Genomic DNA, 13954 nt, shown 5'->3' with positions numbered 1-13954 from the left:
ATATTGGTACCACAGCCATTAATCTTGCTCATTGAATATTTATGGCTTTCTACCTCCTAGCATCTGGTGATTGACTTCCTGTGTTGTCATATATCCAGTCCTGGCAAAGCATTAATTTCCTGTGTGAGATTCTCCAGAGCCTTTTCACCCTTTCCTGCTTCAATCAGCAATGTTACTGATAGTTAATGCTCTGTCAAGATTCTGAAATGAGGATGACCATCATGAGCAGAGACCTTCCTCCCCACCCTCCAAATACCTACACTGGCCATACAACATGAAAGAAAAATGAACTTTTTTCTTGCCTTTTCTTTTCTTTCTTTTTAGAAAAATTAACTTTTTTTTTTTTTTTTTAAATCAGAGAGAGAGAGGGAGAGAGAGCGAGCAAGCGCAGGCAGACAGAGTGGCAGGCAGAGGCAGAGGGAGAAGCAGGCTCCCTGCCGAGCAAGGAGCCCAATGCAAGACTCCATCCCAGGATGCTGGGATCATGACCTGAGCCGAAGGTAGCCGCTTAACCAACTGAGCCACCCAGGCGTCCCAATAAACATTTTTTAAAAAATTAAAAGCCACTAGTATTTTGTGGTTGCTTATTGTCATGGAATGACCTGGTCTGTCCTGAGGGCCACACTGTACTGCTTGTATTCATTAGTTCAGAAACTTTAAAAAAAGAAAAAGTAAAATGAGGTTCATCTGGCATGATTCAGAATCATAGAATTCTAGAAGTTATTCTTTGAAGGTCAGCTATTTCGGTCACTCTTCCTCCTAAAAATTCATCTCCTAAATCATATGTTCTAGGATCATGATTAATGGGTGAACAACAAATTCCCTTGTCTTTAGTTTGTGAAACCCCACTCCTTCTGTTTATCTATTCATCAGCTGATGGACATTTACATTGTTTCCACTTACTGACAATAATGAATGATGCTGCTATGAACATCAAATACAAATTTTTTGGGCGAATATTAGTTTCCATTTCTCTTGGATATATACACCTAGGACTAGAAATGCTGAGTCATATGGAAACTCTATATTTAACTTTTTGAGAAACTGCCAAACTCTTTTCCAAAATGGTTGCACAATTTTACATTCCTGCCAACAATGTATGAAGATTCAAATTTCTTCACATCCTCATCAACATTTGTTATCATCCATCTTTTTAACTATAGCCATTTTAGTGGGTGTGAAGCTTTTCATTGTGATTTTGATTGGCATTTCTCTAATGACTAATGATGTTGGTCATCTTTTCATCACTTATTGCCCATTTGTATACCTTCTTTGGAGAAATTCCTGCTTAAATGCTTTGCTCATTTTTGAGTTATCTTTTCACTATTGAGTCAGTAGAGTTCCTTACATATTCTTGCTTTAAACCCTTATTTTCTCCCTTTCTGTAGATTATCTTTTCATTGTCTTGGTGGTGTCCTTTGAAGCACAAAAGTTTTAAATTTTGATGAAGTGCACTTCATCTAATTTTTCTTTTTTAGTTCGTACTTTGGATGTCATATCTATTGCCTAATCCAAGGTCATGGAGATTTGGTTCTACTTTTTCTTTTTCTAGAGTTTTATATTTTTAGCTCTTGCATTTAAATATACGATTTACTTTCATTTAATTTTTGTGTATGATATAAGGAACTTTACTTTTTTGTATGTGGATATCCAGTTGTTCCAGCACCATATATTTTAAAGACTTTTTTCCTGTTCTTAAAGCTGGAAATATTTTTGCTTGTTTCCAGACTACTACCATATTTCCTGGATGAACTCAACATCTGAGTCATTCACAGGTTATTTTAGTATTCTCTGGGATGTTAATGGCTTAAGATCAAAAGATTTAATGTGCTTTAGAAAGACTAGGTATACTTTTTATCATGGTTCCTATTCCTATTTTTCCATATTCTATCATTTTTCACTCTGAACCACTTTCTTCACTGAGATGATAAGGACAAAACAGAAATGAATGGATTCTGTCTCTCTCTCTTCTGTTAACTTACGCCATTGACTCCGAATAAACTTACTTCCTCCTTTTTATTCTCCTTAGCTAGCAAAGCTCTCTTTCTTTTTCAAAAATCTATTTGAGAGAGGGAATGAGAGTGAGTAAGCATGGGGAGGGAGAGAGGTGGGGGGAAGGGGAGATAAGGGGTAAGATAGGGGGAGAAGGGAAGCAGACTCCCTGCTGAGGAGGGAGCCTGATGTTGGGCTCAATCCCAGGACCCTGGGCTGAAGACTGACACTTAACCAGATGCATCACCCAGACGCCCTGCCTTGCTAAGCTTTTCTATCATCCTTAGGATTTTGCCCAACTTTAAGCTAATTGTAGACTTTATATTTTCTGTAAATTGGTGACATCTTATTAAAAATGAAAATTGTTATTAATATTTTTTGGTTTAGTCAGCTGCTACCATTTTCCATGGCACTAACATATTTATACAGACCTTAATTCTAATTAAAAGTTTTGGATGTGAAAAAAATTGGTATAATCTATCTTTTAGCTTTTTACGTTGAAAAATTTCAAAGTTAGAAGTTATAATATAATGAGCACACCCATTTTAAACATTTTGCCACATTTACCCTCTCTCCCTCTTTAATATACATACACATATGTATGTATATTTATTTTACATATATATTCTGTATCAACATACATATTTTTTCTGAGTCACTTGGAGATAAGTTGTAGACACCACAACTCCTCAGCCATAAAAGCTTTGGCATAAAATTTCCAAGATTAAGTATAATGCCACAAAATATCTTTCTCTCTTTTTTTAAGATCCAAAATTCTACTTTGTTGTTAGATCTCTCAAGTCTTATTAATATGGACATTTTTAAAAATTATTATTATATTGGCTCAATGAATAGGTCAGGCCAGGTTTCTTACAGAATATACCACATTCTGGATTTATCTGCTTGTTTCTTCCTGTTTGACTTGCTTCAATATCCTTTATATATCCTTTAAGTTTTTGCTTATATCTAGACCAGGGCTGCTCAGCTTTGGCACTATTTACATTTTGGGCCAGATAATTCTTCATTGTGGGAAAACTGTGTTGTTCATTGTGTAATGTTTAGCAGTACCCATTAGATGCAGTAACACTCCCCACCCCCCAGGTTATGACAACTGAAAATGTCTCTGGGCATTGTCAAATGTACCCACTTGGGTAAGGGATAAGGAGTGGGGTGCCAGCTCCTGGTTGGGAACTACTGTCTAGAAGCTTGATTAAATTCAGGTTCAACAATTTTGGCAAGAATATTTCTTAGAAGATGTTGTGTATTTTGCATCATGTGCTTCATCAGTAAGCACATAATATCAGATTGTCCCATTAGTGATTCTAGCTCTAGTCATTTGGTTAAGGCAGTAATTTTCTTTTTTACTGCAAAGATACATTTTTTCTTTTGTAATAATTAAGTTATGGCTTGATACCTTAAGACTGTGTGAAGATCCTGTACTCCTATGATTTTTCACCAGTGGCTTTTAGCATCTTTTGATGAACTTTGCCTCAATCAATTGTGAATGAATCAGAAAATGGTCATTTTTCTAATTCTATCAATTGTTCTACATTTATTCTCTGGGATACCTCTGAAAGAAAAGCTTTCATCCTTTCACCTTTTATTTTTTTATGATTTTATTTTTAATACTCTCTATATCCAATGTGGGGCTTGAATTTACCACCCCAAGCTCAAGAGTCACATGCTTTACCAATTGAGCCAGCCAAGGCACCACTTGTTTTTAGTGCCATTCTGAAAGCATGTATTTTACCTATTTTTTAAAATTCAATAAAGTATCATCATTGTTTTTGATGGTAATATTGTCCCAAGTTTTTCCAGTGGGAATCCTCAACCCATTCTTCAAAACACTTCTTAAAGTAAGGGGATAATGTTTCAGCATTTTATTAAAGTTACTGTAAGCGCTACGCAATGGTAAATTCTTACTACACTGCACTGTGAGAACAAACGTGTAACGGATTCACATTTAGCCAGTGAAGAATTCTGATACTAGGACAGCATATCATTTTTATGGTTAATAACTTACACTAATTGCAAAATGTAAATAATTGGTAAGAGTAGATCCTATTTAACAGCCAATAAAAATTATTAGCAATTTGAGTCATCTATTTACCTTCAGAAGGGCAAATCTTTTCCTGACTACTGAACAGGCTAACTGGTGCTATTAAAGTGAAATATACTTGTAGCATGTGTATGGCCGAAACACAGTATACTACGGCAAATCGCAAAGAATAGGATGGAATTACTTCTGATTCTAAACACTTGGAGATATCTTTTATTAAAATAAGTACCTAAGCAAGGTGCTTGAAAACATATTTCGATAGCATTAGAAGCATCGCGATTTTAAAACTATGACTTGGGAAGCCCAAACGGAGTTTCCCCAATTAAAAGGAGAAAAATTTGTATTGAGTTTTAGCTCCACCCATGGCAATTATTTCCTTCCTTCTGTAACTGTCAATTTCCTCCCCAATCCCAGGAACGGCTCTGTCCAGTTCCGCAGTCTCTGCTCCAGGTCTGTGTTTGGGATGATGGTTTCAGATGAGGCAGCGGCGGGTGATGGGGCTTAAGTTCTCGGTTTCTCCCGGTGACTTGACAGTTGGGGACCGAGGCACACAGAAGCGTCTTTACCCGGAGCAGCCACAGAGGTGGTAAACCATGGAAGGCGGAGCAAACTTTTAGGGAGTGTCTCCCCGGCCCGAGGCCCCCCTTCCACCTTCTCCTCTCCGATTGGCTGTCGTAAGTCTCAGCCAACCTATCGTGCTGGAGCGTCTAACGCGCCGTTCGGCGACGCCGCCGCGCAGGCTCACTCGGGGACCCGCCCCTGCGCTTCAGCCCTCTTGAGATCCGGAGGACACCAGCGAGGGGGCTGTGGAGCCACCCAAGCGCGGTTACACCGGCGCCAGCTGTGACGGTGCCGCGCTGGGACTTTGGACGGGTCCAGTGGCAGAGCGAGACCCGTGACAGAGCGACAGAGAAAACAAACACTGACACAACTGCCCGATTTACCCACGTCCCTTAGGTTCAGGTTTTCTTGCGTTGACCATTCATTGTGTTCCAACCTCCTACAAACTGATCTGCCTGTGGGGACTCGAAAAAAATGCGGCTTTATTCTTTTCTTTGTGTCGGGGCAGATCGAAAAGCAGAGTGAATGGAGCGAGTCTTTATTTTAAGAAAGTAAACTTTTCTCCAATGCACAGTGGCTGGCAACACCTCTTTCGTTGAGTTTCACTGTCCCCAGCCTGGAAGCACTGCCCCTCCACCGACCCGCCGTCTCAACTCCGGCATACCCTGGCCTCTGGTGAAGTGGATGGCTGTCGGCGCTGGAAAGCGGCCGTTACTTTCCGCTCTACAAAGAAAAAAGTCCACATTAGTGTCCAAGGTGTGCAACTCAGAAAAGTGAGCCAACAAAAAAAATAACCAGGCTTCGGTGGTAGGCAAAGTCTCGTAGTCCTTGCTCACAAACTGGCCTGCGATTTCCAGGCCCCAGCCGGTGTGCGAGGCATCACGGCCCCCGGCGGGCTTCAACCTCCAAGCCCCACGCCAGGCCTGCCCCTGCGGCCGCTCGGAAAACGCGGCGAGCGGAACCCGCACGCGGAAGCGCCGGCCGCACTGAGCATGCCCAGTTGTAGAGCCGACCAGAGGAGTTTTTTTTTTTTCTTTTCTTTTCTTTCGGTTTTTTTTTTTCTTTCTTTCTTTCTTCTTCTTCTTCTTTTTTTTTTTTTGGTCTCAAGTAGGAGGCCTACCCCCCCCACCCCCACCCCAGCCCCCCACCACCCCTGGCCTAAGCAGCTACCATGTCTGAGGTTCCCGGCGCGGCGTTGTCCCAGGCGGGTTGGTAAGTGGCGAGTCCCGCTGGTCGCTCGGCCGCGGACGCGGGCCGGGGACCAGAGGAGTGTTGGGGTTGGGGGCGGTGGGGTGCGTGTCGGGGTAGGCGGAGGCCGCCGCCCGCCCCCGGCCTCTCCCCGGGCCCTCCGGGCCGGCTCCGCCCCCGGCGCCACGCGGAGCGGAGCGAGTCCCCCAGCTTCCCTCGGGGCGGCGGCGGCAGCGCGGCCTGGGCCCCGGGCGGCGGTCGGCGGGCCGGGGAGAGGCCGGGGGCTGCGGGCCGAGCAGGCAGTGTGGCCGGCGGCCCAGGCCCGAGCGCATTCGCCCGGGAGGACCTGCCCCGCTGTCCGCGAAGCTCTGGGGAGTGTTGCTGCGGCGGGACGAGGGGAGGCGAGGGCTGGAGGGACCCAGTGCAGCGGAGAGGGGCGAGCGCGGTCGGAGCCCGCGGGCCCTCAGGAAGTTGAGGGCCCACCGAGGCAAAGCCCGTGCTGCAACCGGGCCGTCTCTTCTAATTTCAGAGTAGGGTGTACCGACCAGTGTGAAGCTGCCTTCCGTGGCACACACACAACTTCTGAAGCTAAGAATGACCTCATTGTCAACCCGTGTGGGTGCTCCGTGGAACTTTTCTTGAAGCGATGGCAGCGTTCTGATTTTTAAAGACGTTTTATGTTAAGATTTTAGAATCTGAAAGCAGTTTAAAAAAATGCGAAATTAACAGTTTCTGGAACTGAGGCCATTACAGTTGTTAACATCCAGTTTAATTTAGTAACGCTTTTGCAGGCCTACATAGGCACAGTCTTAGAGGAGGAGTGGGAAGGAGGATGAAAAAGATTTGCCCCAGCGCTCTGGAAGTTCACTATCTTGGTGAAAAGAGGAGAGAGGGAGGCATTACAGGAACAAACATAAAAACGGAAAACAGTGGCAAACTGTACAGAGAGCATGCAAATGGGCTATGGAATTGGGAGGGGAAGGAGAGTTCATTTGTTAGAGAAACAGGTTTTGAAAGGTGGTGAGGAAAAAGGCTTTCTAGACAGCCACTGGAGAGGCGACACAGAAGTAGGAAAGTGCTTATTGGTTTGCAGAACTGACACTAGATCCTTGTGGTTCCTGGAAGTAGGAGGGTGTCCAGTGAGGATTAAGACCAGAAAGGTTCGGGCAGTTTATGGCGGCTACACGTGCCTAAAAGATATGGATTTGATTTTGTGAATAAAGTTTTTGATTGGAATGATTAATAACGCCTGTGTTTTGAAAAAGGGGCTCCTGGCTGTGCAGGCACTTCACTTTAAAAGTGAGGACTCAGGCACAGAACTGTTAAGTAACTTTTCTGACCTAGCTAGGAAGTGGTGGAGTTCAAAGGTGAGCACAGGGGGGCTGGTTCCAAATCTGGTGCTTTTAACCATTATGCATTGTTGTTCCCATGGTTTTTGCATAGAACACCATTAGGGTAACAGACTATGAAGGTAAAAAGTCACCATACTCAGTTCTGTTTTTCTTCTGGAATCTCTACCTTCAGTTTCTTTACCTCACAAGAATGTTTTGGATAATAACCTTGGCTCACTCTTTTACTTGAGTTTCTCTCCATTCTTCATTAAATTGAGCCTTGGTTTTTCAACCTAGTTATATGATTTCATTTACAAACTTGTTGAGTTACTTCTTTCCAACATGACTGCACCTCCAAAGGCTAGTCTCCTTTATTTTGGTTCTAAACACATACTAAATTGTTCTTTTCTGGACTACAAGCTCTTTAGGGGTGGGGAACTGCATCTTATTTTTCTGTATATTTGTACTGCCAGGGAGCCACTACAGTGTAGGTTCCCAGTAAACTCTGATACAATTGACCTTGGAATGCCCCTGCTAATCAGATTCTATAGCCCCTGTCTCTACCCAGGTTTAGATAGTGCCTCCTTTTTTTGTTACTTTGTTATAAGTCCCTAGCAGGGTTATATTGTAACATTTGTCACTTTGCATTGCAAATGATCTGTTTAACATGTTTCTTCTTCCACCAGACTTTGTTGCTTTTATATGGCAGTGACTCACAAAGGCAATAGTAATTTGTGGGTCTAATAAGACTTTTTCTAGGAGTTACCATGTAATTCCTAATAGGTCTTGAACAGATAAGATTTGTTCCAAAGAAGAGAAAGAGGATCTCCTAAGGTGTTCAAGTAGCCTGTATAGATCTTATGTTTAAGTAGAGTCTTACTATGTTAAAATGTAGAATCTCAAAAGTTTAGGCAGAGAAGAGCACTGGAGGGATTTAGGACCATAGAGTAGTTTTGACCAACTCATTCCAGTTCTGACATTCTGAGTTTCCTCTAACTCTTGGGATTCTGTTATTGTCACTGACAAAACCACTTTTTTCTTAGTACTTGGTCTATGTACTTAATTACTTACAGGACCTGAAAAGAAATAGATGTTAAAACACCTAAACTATTATTAAATCCTTTCTATCATCTTCACCTAAAATAATAGGTTAGGGTAATATTTTATCTTAAAAATAAAGCTTAGGTTTCTGATACATAATTCCAGTTTATGGTTTTTGTTTTTGTTTTGAGTAAATTTCCCCCCTCTTAAGTCTATTATCTTAAAGACCCCCACAAAATCAATACTTTAAAATACATCTCCAGCATAGCCACTCCAGCAGACATTACAATATATTTTTTTTTTTCTTTAGTGATGAGTAGCTAGAAAGCAACAGGTTATGCTAATTTGAACTTAAAAGTTTCAGGGATTTTCACAGTATGGTGGTTGTGTTTAAATAATGCACCAACTAGTACATTGATCTCTTGTAGTGTTTAGTTATATGTGTGGAATAAACTTCACAATGAGAGATTTGGCTCAGTTTGTCTCAATAACAGATTTACTTAATGCCTTCTTGTTTTTTCTCTTTGGAGATTCCCCGTAATGGGGAATTGCATGTTTCTGCTAACCTTTTGAATCTTCAGAAGTTTTATAGAAATATCAACCTTTTGAAACCTTAAAAAATAGAAACATGTTAGAACATAATTAAATGTGATTGTGTTTTTGAAAAAGGTATTTTCCATAGAATAAGTGATGGCATAGCTTAACACCCTTGTGTGCAGATGAGGATACTGAAGCACAGAGAGAATCAAAGATTTGCTCAGTTATAAGTAGCAGATCCAAGAATACTACTCAAATGTGTGGAATAAAGATTCAAAACTCATTTTCATCAAGCCACGGTGACCATTTCTAATTTAAATTGTTGATCAAAAATAACACATTTTGAAATAGAAAATTGGATTAAAGCATTTTGTGGTGTGTAAATTTACTTTCTCCTTTGGGAAATGTAAGGTGCTTATGCTTAGGAGTGGTTGATTTTGAAAACAAAGAAAGCTTTATCTTGCAGTGGCTCACTTAAGTGCTGATCAGAGTTACCTGAAAATGGTTAGTTCTGTATTTTGCAAAGTCTAAGATTATCTGAAAGGTAAGGCACTATATAATATGTGTTTGCCTTACCTAGCAGTTTTGAGTTGAAGACACCGTAAGGTAGCATTAGAAATAGTGTTTCCATTTTATTCTGAAGGAACATAGTTCATTAGAAACTCCAGATTTCTAACATGCAAGGCTTAATAACCCAGATGTGCTCTGGGGTTTTTGTTTTTGTGTTTTTGGTGAAGAGGGAAAGGTTAGAGGGGAAATAGAAGGATGAACACACAAGTCTTCTTACCTTGTTCCCCTTGAACTTCACCTTCTGTTTTGTGTTCTACCTCTTTGATTACTGGTGCTACCACCATACTGACCATTCTCTGGCCCAAGTGTGTACCACCAAACTCCTTTCCCTTTCTTTCACCTTTGAACAACTAAGAAAGACTACAGCTTAAAAAAAAAGTCTATGAAAATTTAGTACTAGAGAAGAACAACTGTTAGAGAAATAAAATAGGAAGCACAATGGCAGTGTGGAGTATAAAGTGAATGCTCTTTTGTCTTGAGGAGCCAGCCCTGTTCCACATGTTGCCTTGAGATTGCTATTCCAAAGTGGTACTTTAGGACAATTTGCTGGAATTTCTAATTTCTAACTTTTGACCTATCCACAGATGGAGAGCTTCTTTTCACATGCCATCATGTAGAAGCTTCCTCCCCAAAACATTAATGATCAAGACCAAGAAAGTCAGATTCCTGGTTCTGTAGCCCACTCTGCACCTTTCTTGTATGGCTTCTGTTTTCTGAGAGACACACCTCTTCCCCAGGAGATTGCTGGTGAATGATCTGTCTTCAAATGGGAAGCTACCTTTACAGCACCATCAGCATTACTTTACTTTTACCTGCTACACTGTTGCTAACAGTGATATGAGAGAAGTTTATACAAAGGGTGTCTGAAGTTTTGCTCCCTCATATGCCGACATAACTCTTAGGCATAAGTCCATTTGTAAAGAATATTGGTAGTTCTTTATAAGGTGGCATATTAAGTGCAAGATACTTTATCATCTAGAATTATAAAATATTTTATCATTACCGCTTTGAGATAAACATACTCTTAGTACACTGTTTCAGAAAGGATCAGAACCATTAAAACACTTTTTTAACCAAAACAATAATAGATCATGTTGAAGAATACTAGAAGAAGCCAGTTGCCTTGTATTTAGTTTTCAGGGGAGCTTATCAGAGACATCCTATTTTGAAACATTTCCTATTTTTTAATGAGCATTTGTAACTATCTCTTTGGTTTATGTTGTTTATGAAATTACAGTTCAATACTAATAAGCTTTGTTGACCTTCTGTCTTAAAATATGTTACATATTGCCCGGTGGCTTCTACTGATACTATAAACTGCTAAAAATGCCTGGATATTCTGTTAAACTGCAAGTTTTAAGGTTTCAAGGTGCTGTTTGCAGTGATTTTTTGGTGAATAACCTATAAATCTAGTTTCAACTGCCTGTAGACTTGACTGCCTCAAGCATAAAGGGGGTATAAAAAGAAACTTGCTACCTCAGCAAGTTGAAAATAATTTTCTCCTCTCACACAGCAGCATTTGCTAAATCAAGTAAAAATTACATAGTAACATTTCAAGAACCATAAAAATATAACTATATCAACTTTTTTGGCTTATATTTTCTCCTTTTGACAAAAGAAGGATATTGGCAGTTTGACTTATCATGTTGCAGTTAAGTCCCATCTCTCTAGAAATTGACTTTTTGTAAGATGTAGGATCTGGAAGTAGCTGAAGAAGGCTTTACCTCTAGATGATTTTTAGAAGAAGCAGACTGCACTCCCCGTAATGCAAAAGAATTTATGTAAAAATTGAGAAACATTTGTGAAGTCATAGAATGCAAACAAAGTAAAGCAGAGAAGAGGGGACAAAAAATGTGTGGTGATAAGGTAAAATATTAACAGGGGTGTCAAATCAAAGATACTGAGAATAGAAAAGAAACACCCTAGTGATATAGAGAAAGGGGAAAGAACCACATCACACTCCAGGGCTGGACAGATCCTACGTGTACCTTAGTACTGTAACCTCTACAGGTTTCACAACCTTACTCTGTGGGTGTGAGTCTGTGTGCATGTGTGAGTGCTTCTTAAACTTATTACAGCTTTACAGCCTTTATAGTGGAGACAAATAGCTACCCTCATCTTAAGATAGTGCTGCTGAAGGTATGGTATTTTTACAACAGTAAGTCTCTGCAATAATGCAAAGAAATATGTAACCCTATATAGTAATGTGTCTACTGAAATACATGTAGTAAATGTTTATGCCTCTTATACACAAGGCACTGTTTGTTTTTGCAATGATATACAAGTCCCTCAGAATTTAAACATGCTATACAGTGGTATTTTACTTGGGAAGTCTGGAAGGCTTTCCAGAACTAACGGTGTATAAGTAGGATATGTTGTATATGCCATCTCATATGGTGTCTAGTCCTTTTCTAGGGAAAAACAAGGCAGATTCATTGATGCATTCATTCAACAAATAACTATTAAACATCTTGTAGCAGACACTTTCTTTAGTACAATCCGATGTGGTCTTATGGGGAGAAAGCCATTAACTATATACTGTAAACACTGCATCTGTAAACACACCAGAGATGAAAAGGGGCATGGTTCTGGAAGAACTTATGGAATGGAAATTTGGTGTCTTTGTGGTGGTTGTAGAATGCGTCCCTGAGATCTGGAGGATGAGTGGGAATTATATAGGATAAGTAAGATTAAAAAAGCAGATGAAGATTTCATAGGGCAGTAGGGAGCATGGTGGTACAAAGGTCTGAAGGACTGGGATGAATGGACAAGATAGGGACAGTATAGGGAGGTGAGACTGGGAGATACTTAGGGTCTAGATCATGTAGCTTGGGCCTTGCTTTTATTCTGGAGGCAATAGAAATCAGTTGGAAAGTTTTGTCAGGGGTTGGAGTAGGGATGACATCATAGTTAAATTTTGAGAAATGCTTGCATTGAAGAAAATAGCTCAGAGCTTGGCATGAGTCGCCGGATGGATAAAGTGGTGGTGATGATTGAGATGGAGAAGAGAAATTGGTTTGAGCAATATTTAGGAGGTAAAATGGACAGAACTTTTAGATGGATTGTATATGGGAAAGAGAGAAGGAGGTGTCAAAGAGTTGATTTCTAGGTTTCTGGCTTTTATACTTGAACTGATTACAATAAGGTTAAATAGGGAGTATTAGAAAAGGAACACACTTTTGACGGGTGGAATTGAAGTTGGATGTTATTTGGCTGTGAGGTGCCTGTGAGTTATCTAAAAGAAGATGCCAGTTAGACATTGGGAAATACTAATCTTGCGCTAGGAAAAAGACCGGATTAGAGATATAAATTCGGAATCATTCAAGTATAGCTGATAATTGAAGCAGTGCAGATGAGATCATCTAAGGCCACACCATCCAATATGGTAGACATTAGCCACATGTGGCTGCTGAATGCTTGTAAAATGTAAAATACTTGTACATGTAGAATACAGACTGGATTTGGAAGACTTAGAACAAAAAAGGATGTAAATATCTCTCATACATTTTTATATTGCTTATATATTGAAATAATGCTGTCAATATATTGTGTTAAAATACATTATTAATTTAACTTCACATGTTCCTTTTTACTGTTATGAATGTGGCTTGCATCTTATTTCTGTTAGATAGCCACTGATCTATGATCTAAAAAGTCAGGCTTTAAATAAGAGGCTGGGTTCAAGCACTGAGGAATTTCAGCATTTTAAAAGAGAGTTAGCCTTTTAGGAGCTGCCAGAGAGGGGGAAAAGCGTTGGAAGGAAATCATTGACTTTTCTGAAAAGAGAAAATGGGCATATCTTTAAGAGTTCTGTGACAAGATTATTTGCTTAGGTCAATATTACTGACTTGCTGATTCTAGAGATACAGATCAGTTTTTAAAACTTTTTTTTTTAAATAATTTTAGGTATCTGAATGTTCCTTTTTAAAAAAATTCCACCCCCCCCACCCCACTCCCACCCCCATCCCCTCAAAACTCTTTTAAATATAAAATGCAAATAGGGACACCTGGGTGGCTCAGTCTGTTAAGGCTCTGTCTTAGGCTCAGGTCATGATCCCAGGGTCCTGGGATTGAGCCCTGCATTTGGCTCCCTGTTCAGCAAGGAGCCTGCTTCTTCCTCTGCCTCTCCCCCTGCTCATGCTTTCTCTCTCTCTCTCAAATAAATAAATAAATAAAATCTTTAAAAACAAAATGCAAATAAAATTCAGCTGCAGCTTTTCAGAAGACAGTCTGTTGTAGACATTAAGTGAAGATGTAAGAAAAAACATTTTTATTTTACTAAATTCCTAAGCAAGACCTTGAGATATTTGAAAATTAATAAAGGTAGATTTTTAAAAATACATAATATGAAACATTAAACATAAATGTTGATGGGAAAACTTACTAAATAAATTAAGACAACATTTTAAAATGGCTTTTGGAATTAATTCAGTTTAAGTTTTGTTTTGAAAGAGAAATAGGGATGTATGCAAGTTTAAATGTCCAGAAAGTTGATAGATGATCATGATAAAGTGAATGAAATAATTTTTCCTTTTGCCATAATATATTCTAATATTATTAGACCGAAAGAAATAAGTGTATATTCCTTTTGCCATAAATGTATTCTAATATTATTAGATTAGATTAGATCCAATTTTTCTATTTCGTTAAAATAGTTTGATGTCTTGTTTTGTAA

General features: G+C 39.7%; 1 protein-coding gene across 2 annotated transcripts in view; it reads left to right on the top strand.

Annotated features, from left to right (window-relative positions):
• Positions 1-5539: 5539 nt before the first annotated feature.
• The window catches only part of TDRD3 (tudor domain containing 3), a 161996-nt gene continuing 153581 nt past the window's right edge, over positions 5540-13954 (top strand). The window contains exon 1 of one of the 2 annotated variants that reach the window (XM_080798603.1): positions 5540-5824. In XM_080798603.1, the coding sequence (XP_080654729.1) occupies positions 5784-5824 (41 nt within the window). In that variant the 5' untranslated portion in view covers positions 5540-5783. The remainder of the gene's footprint in view (positions 5825-13954) is intronic. The other variant, XM_080798604.1, reaches the window with a different exon arrangement.

The sequence above is a fragment of the Martes martes genome, assembly GCF_963455335.1.
Source record: "Martes martes genome assembly, chromosome: 3".
Classification (NCBI taxonomy): domain Eukaryota; kingdom Metazoa; phylum Chordata; class Mammalia; order Carnivora; family Mustelidae; genus Martes; species Martes martes.
This window is presented reverse-complemented; position numbering and strand designations above follow the sequence as displayed.